Source organism: Papaver somniferum, unplaced genomic scaffold (assembly GCF_003573695.1).
Source record: "Papaver somniferum cultivar HN1 unplaced genomic scaffold, ASM357369v1 unplaced-scaffold_117, whole genome shotgun sequence".
In the NCBI taxonomy this organism is placed as follows: domain Eukaryota; kingdom Viridiplantae; phylum Streptophyta; class Magnoliopsida; order Ranunculales; family Papaveraceae; genus Papaver; species Papaver somniferum.
In genome coordinates, this window is record NW_020620714.1 from 3,897,535 (window position 1) to 3,904,982 (window position 7,448).

Below are 7,448 nucleotides of genomic sequence, written 5' to 3' on the forward strand. Positions count from 1 at the left end.
AACTTGAATACTCCCTTCGTCCCAAATTAATTGAGCTATTTGTAGTTTGCACAATAATTAAGGTAAGGAGAAAAGGGGATTATATGTTTAAGTATTTTTTACAATTACATCCTTATGGACAAAAACTAGTAAAAATTAGAAATGATTTATTTCTTAAACTGTACCACGGTTTTTCATAAACTTTATACCGTTGAAAAGCATTGTAAAACAGCTACTTAATGAATATAAACATGACTATCAAATTATATGTATTTCTTATAGTAATAATAAACAATTAAAAGGGTCGTATCAGAAATACCCTCTGGATTAGTGAGATAACTCAATTATTTATGAGACAAAATGTAAAACCAATTAGCTCAATTAATTTGGGATGGAGGGAGTAACTAAGGTATAAGTACAGTAAAAATATATTGATACTCCATATATTAATAAACTCTATATACTAATAAAAAATCACAGTCCCAACATGGGCCAGTTATAAATAGTGATAACCTCCATATTTTAATATTAATAGATTTTTCTAGTCCGCCATAAGGAATTTACCTCCATATATTAATATAATTGACACTATCAAAAATTTATGGATCTTGTTACATCAAAAATTAAGATGAAATAAAATACTTGTCTTCGATGCAAGTATTTTTGCATTGTAACAATAAATATGTGTCTGCATTATCCAATATCCTTTACCTACATTGAATTGGATATAAAAACATTAAAAGGTTATTAATGGTATTTTAAGTTCATAAAAAGATACATGTAGTTGTGTATTGGAATTACAAATATGTACATACATTATCCAATGTCATTTACATACTTCGAATTAGTAAAAAAAATATTCGATTTTTGATATACCTCCCTATATTAATAAACTCTATTCTATATATTAATAATTTTATGAAGTCCCGGGATTATCAATATATGGAGTTTTTACTATAATTAACATAACAAAAGTAACACAATTCTTTTCCAGCAACCAAAATTATAGTATTTATTGATACGAAGACTTGAATCAATCCAAAGTTGATACTTTTGGAATATTACAAAGGATCTTCAATTCTTTTCCATAGTTAACTATATATATATTATCTACCAATTTTCTATAATAACCTTCATATATGTATTGTACTGACATTGTTTTGAGGTCGGATGTCCAACAGATAGGTGATGTTCCACCCATGTTCAATCCATAAAAACAACAGGTTTTAAAATTTACCTGCGTTCAATTTACGAAGAAGCATATTGGGTATCCACCCGCCAAAACACAAATTTAATTGGGGAATTCGCGGATTTGGATGTTTTGCTCACCCTTAAATAAATTACATCAACTGATTCAGATATCGATTGTAGTTGGACATGGTCATGTCAACCAAAATTTGCTTATTAACCTAAAATGGGCCTCAAGTCCAAAGTGAGCTTTGGGTAGGGGTGTGCAACGGACGGACGGTTGCGGATTACGTGTCATTCGCAACCAAACCGTCAAAGTTACGGATTTGGAAAATTGAATCGTAATCGGTCCAATCACCCGTGGATTTGACATCCACGGATTAGCGGGTGATGCGGACCGGATGCGGATTAACCGCGGATTTAGAATTTAAAAAAAAAAAGTCTGTCTATCTGTGAAAATCCCTTCGTATGGGTAATTGATCTCTGTATTTATGTTAACTCATTGTCTCACTCCCATGATAATAAATTAATAACAATGAAGAAAATGCCAAAATTTTGGTGCACAACATTATGAGTACAATATATACTTATTAGGTAGTAATCTTAATTAACACTGCAACTGATAAGTGTAGTGATCTTTAATCATTTGATGTAGCACCTTGATTTTGAAAACGAATTTAATTTCCTTTATGAATTGACAAACAGCGGGATAAATTTCCTGGATTAGTGCTTTAGCAGGATTCTTGTCTACATTAGACCACCTTTGACGGATAATTAACTGCTACCTTGTTTTGTGTTTATATTCAGTATCAAGAGGAGGGCACAACTTCTTTTTCCAGTAGATCTCACAACGCACGGAGTGGATCACATGCAAGCATCGAGAAGCTTCAAAACCTTCAGTTTCTTCAAGAAGATTATGCAGATCTTGAAATGTTCTCTGAAGAGGACGAACTTCTTAATCCTAGTAAATTAAATTAGAGATATCTAATCTAATCTAAAATTTAAAACTCAATTTTTGCGGGTGCGGGTGAATCCGCGGATTTCAAAGTCCAATCGCAACCAAACCGCTAAACCTTGCGGATTTGAAAACTCAACCACGTCCGATCCATAAACTCTTGCGGATTGGTTTCACCCGCAATTTTACGGGCGGTTGCGTGTGAAAACAGCGGTTTCGGTTATTCTCCACACCCCTAGTTTTAGGGTTCAAAAAGTTCGTGTCGCAAGTTCGCAACTCAAAATCTTCCACACTTGCCCCAAATGTAACTATACTAACAATTGTCTCGTTGAAAATCTTCTTGATAATATATATTCTGATTTTAAAACTGTACTTTGATCCGAAGTTTATTCTGTAATTTTTTTATAATGTTATTATATTATTAGATAAAAAATTTACTCTGTAAATTAAAATAATTTTTTTTAACCCAAATATGTACAATCCTCAGCTCACTAGTATTGTGATCCAAAAATCTGGACCAGCGCTCCAGATGTGCCAAACGAACCAAAACCGGGCCTAATTGTTTAAACAAGAGGCAAGCAATCGTCCAAACAACCTGTACCGGTTTAGCTTTTGAGTTTTGACTCTTTCTCTAGTAGTTGTTCGTGGAAGACAAGGAGCATCTATTGGAAACGCCACTCAAACGTATCAGAAAATTCAGGACCGCAAACCTTTTCTCTTTTCATTTATTTTTGGAAAAAGAATAAAACTAACAAAAAAAGTAAAAAGAAAATCACATCCACGGAACCCTAATCTCAGTAGCCTGCACCCTATAAATAGGATAAGATTGAGGTAGATTTACGGGAGCTTTTGTATAGCGGAAATATTTGGTGTACCGAAAGCTTACACCGTGGTATGCATCGAGATTTTGGTGTGAGAGGATATTTGGTGGTGGACCCTATTTTTGGTCCCACTCCTTCAAATCTCTCCTAGGACTGCCCTAACGATTCTTGGATATTTTTGGTACATACCTTCTGTGTGTGTATCATTACTGATTGCAGAAAAAGAAGAAAAAAGAGGCAGCAGCGGAAAAATATTGGTGAAGAAGAATTATGATTTGGCTATTTCCTTATATTCTTTGGTGATCGGTTACTGATAATTGCAATAGTTCACTCTCCCAGCGATTCGAATGAGCTTTGCTCACCGTAATCCCACCAAGGAATATATGGAAGTACCTCAAATCAACTTATGGGATCCTCAAGAACACTCTAAACCAAATAGGCATTTTCTGTGGAGATTTAACTCGATATTGGTCAATTTTTCATGTCACCAAAACTTGTGGTGTATCAGTAGATGCAATATCTAGACATTGGCATGATAGCTGCTGTGCAGAAGCTAGAACCACAATACTATCTTTACGTACATAACAAACCAATAGAAGATACGTTCCACTCCATCTAGTTTCAAAACAACCCATTAAGATAAAACACAGTCTACTATTCAATAAAATTTGAAGTCTCAAAAAGAAGGAACCATTTTTTAAGTACCATGGTTTTTTTGGGGACTATGGTCTTATTAGGCCAACCTCCCTATATTTATAAGAGGTGTCCTAAAGTTAGGTAAATACACATTTACCTTTTCCTTTAATTTAAATTAAAACTAACCTAATAACTATATAAATCTAATCATATATATCTAATTCAAATGAATCTATTAACCAAAATCAAAAACAAAAACAAAAACAAGGGGGAATCGAAATTTTTTAGTTTTGAAAAAAAATAAATTATTCTCTCTTTCCTTGATGTTCCTCGTTCGATTGAAAAATGAGTATTAACCATCAAAATGAGTTGAAAATGGAAGTTGCAGAGAGCAGTTCGGCTAGGAATTATGTGAAAAACTTTTTCGAACTAACCGAACCTAATGGAAATGATGAACATGAAGAACAGTTTGGCTATTTTGCAAAAATAATTCCTAACCGAACATCATTTCGGTTCAATGTAGTTAATATCGGATACCGGTTTGTCTCAGCCGAGGACAGGTACACTGGTACAACATTGTATCGGGGAGATTTCGGTTTCAAATATCGGTGCAATATCGGTTCTAATAATTTATAGTTTTTCACACAAAATTAGACAAGATAAAAATGCATCAATGTTAGAAAAACAAAACAAGTTCATTCAAAACATAAGATCCGCCATATGAAGTTCAAATTGGAAAAAGGGGAGCAACTTGACGACTTTAAAGTTCACTATCTAGAATGATAATTAAACAGGGACATTACAATTTTAATCAAAATCATTTGATCCATCATAGATATCACAATCTTCAGTAGCTCCATCATCTCCACCAAGTAGTCCATAATTAAAGTCGCACATCAAGTCATCGGTATTATATCCATCATATTCAGAATCAGTTGGATAAGTAGATTCGCGTCGAGAGGTACAAGCACCTTTACTAACAATTGGCTTACTTTCTTCACCAACAATATCCTGAAAATTATCCAAAATAACATTATCGCCTTCTATAGCCAAGTCATCCAAATTCTTTAAAGCCAACCATTCATCATCGTCATCACGCTCATCCAGAAAAATAGGATCACGAGCTTTCGGATCATCATTATATTCACTGATTTCTTTGTATCGATGCTCCAATTTCTTGTTATATTGGATAAAGACACTATCATTCAATTTCTGTTGTTTTATGCGATTTCACTTCTTCGAGTGCAACTGAAAGACGAAAGAATAATAGGTAAATATGCAATGAATCACGAAAGATAAATAGGTAAACTAACTGTTTCATGCTTTGCTTCTTGTTGTGATAAGAAAACAGAGGTTTACAGGCATCTCATGTTCCTTGTTCAACAAAAATATTACTAATCAGTGCAAGTAAGACTCAACAAGATTAGAATAATTACATTCTGAAATGTGCTCCAGTTTCGCTCAAACAGGGAAGCAGAACAAGTAAGACTCAATACCCTGATTGCAAATTTTTGTAGGTTTGGGGCATGGATTCCTCCATATGTAATCCACCAATCATCTGTCATAAACACGGACAAAATAGTTATACAAATGAAAAGTTAACACAAACGTAATCAAACCTTCAACTTACATAACAAACAAACTTACGAGGTTGATCTTTATCTCTTATTTTTTTGCAAGTCGGAGTTCCCAAAAGCCCGTAAGCATCACTATAGACTCTCAATTCAATTGTAGCTTTTTCAAGTTAATCTTCATTGGGAATAAGCCTTTGCATTGCTGTCTGAAGTCCCCTTTTGATTTCTATGTACTTTGGATCATTATCAATTAAATGAGCAGTGATCTTGTAGAATATGGAAGGATTTAAATAATATGCAGCACAGTGTAGAGCATGATTGAAGTTACTCTTCCATCTTTTATGAAAGATGGCCTTAATTATAGCCCAAGTATTATCATCTTCACTGAAATTCTTCTCGAGTTTCTCCCTTGCTATCCTCATTGTTTTATAAAAACAAGGCATTGTAGGTTTGCGCTCGATATCCATTAACCTTACAACCTTAACTAAAGGCTTTAGCACTCTACAAGAATAATCAACATCTTCCCAAAATGTACCGTATGTTACAATTTTAATTTCATTAATTCCCAAATTTTCTTTTGCAAACCTCATTTTCAACCACTTATCATTCACAAACATTATCTGCAAATGAGTTTTATACTTTCAAAGACTTTCTAGTGTGTAGTACTGAGTTGCAAATCTAGTCTTTGTAGACCTACGTAATTTTCCATCGATCATCTCCCTCATTAAGCTCAATACTTGAAAATGAGCATAAATATATGTAACGAGTCTCTTACCTAAAATGACGGCTGTCTTGATTCATGGAAGCTTGTCACCAAGTTCTTCTAGTATCAACTGAACACAATGAGCACCATAAGGAGTCCAAAACATATTTGGGTATTCAAGCATTAAATATTTCCCTTCCTTTTTAAAATTTGAACCATTATCGGTAATGAACTGAACTATATTTTCTTCCCTGACATCGTTAATTACCTCCTTTACAAGCCCACGTATAAAATTAGCATCATTGGTTCTGTTTGACGCATCCACAGACTTCAAAAAAACTGTCCCTTTCGGACAATTCACCAAAAAGTTAATAATATGTCGCTTTTTCCCATCCGTCCATCCATCAGACATGATAGAAGATCCAAACCTCTTCCAATGTTACCTAAATGTATCAACAAATTTCTTCATTTCTTCTAACTGGTCCTTGAAAAGATTATTACGAATCTGATGGTAAGATGGCGGTGGCATAGCTTTCCCATAGTCGCCTATTGCATAGATCATTTCTTTGAAACTTGGGCAACGAACGGTGTTAAATGATACTGAATTCTCAGTTATCCATGCTGAAATGCATTTTCATGCAGTTTTCATTAACTTCTCTTTCACAGGTGAGTCTATTTCAAGAGTGGCCTGCTGAGTTTTCTGGTGGTATGTCTTCATATATAAATCAATTGGACCTCTACTATTACTTTGAATTATCCGCTTTCTCTTTTCCTGATTCTGAGAAACTAGTTGACTGGCACCAGCACCACCACTGCCCATATTGCCATCAGTTTCAACTTCTTGTTCCTCAATATTGGTCTCAGTATCAGAGCTTTCATCTGAGTTGTTTGCACGCCGGTATGCTAAATCAATGTTATCCCTATGAGCTTTTTTGGTCCTCTTTACAGAATACACCAGACTAACTTTGTTCATAATGGAAATTGTCACATATGGACATGATGAAACATTCCCTTTAATATGTAAAAGATGCTCCATAAGCCTAGTGATTCCACCACCACAGATTAATTTGTTACATAACAAAAAAGTAATTATATTTTGATTTACTGGGTATTGGCTTTCACCCCATTCGCATGCCGAATCTTTAGTTTGAGTAGCCGTACAAGAGGGCAATGAACCACAGGTAGAGTTTGTGGTATTTGAATTTGATGCATTAGAAGAATTCATGATCACAACCTACAACAGAAATGAAACAAATTAATTCCCAGGCACAAACTGATAATGTATGCAAATACATACTAAACGGGAGCTATCCTCAGCCGACAATCTTCACTTAACAAAATCATTTCATTATATTTTTTAAACTCACCATTTCCATCTAGAAATTCAATCTTAAACACATCATATTAAACCTCACAAACCCCATAGTTAAACTCTAACTAATATTACCATCAACAACACCCCCATGTTCATTTTGTTTTGTTTATCTGTTCAGTCAAAGAGACAGATTTATGAACCTAAGTCTATAACAAATAGCAGCAGCAGGAGCGTCCTACCAATAACATCCTACATCTTCTAGTAGAAATTCATCATC

The 7,448-nt window shown here is 34.2% G+C and overlaps 1 protein-coding gene across 1 annotated transcript; it reads right to left on the minus strand.

Annotated features, from left to right (window-relative positions):
* Window positions 1-5,950: 5,950 nt before the first annotated feature.
* LOC113329647 lies at window positions 5,951-7,232 on the minus strand. Its single transcript, XM_026576500.1, has 4 exons — window positions 7,224-7,232; window positions 6,592-7,090; window positions 6,300-6,477; window positions 5,951-6,164 (listed from the first exon to the last, which is right to left on the minus strand). The coding sequence occupies exons 1-4, from the start codon at window positions 7,230-7,232 to the stop codon at window positions 5,951-5,953; spliced, it is 900 nt and encodes a 299-aa protein (XP_026432285.1).
* Window positions 7,233-7,448: the final 216 nt, after the last annotated feature.

Coding starts and splice junctions, on each gene's coding strand:
- LOC113329647 (XM_026576500.1), bottom strand. Junction 6,478..6,591: donor AATTCAAAGTAATAGTAGAG/GTCCAATTGATT, acceptor AATGCATTTCAG/CATGGATAACTGAGAATTCA. Junction 6,165..6,299: donor AAATTTGTTGATACATTTAG/GTAACATTGGAA, acceptor TGCGTCAAACAG/AACCAATGATGCTAATTTTA.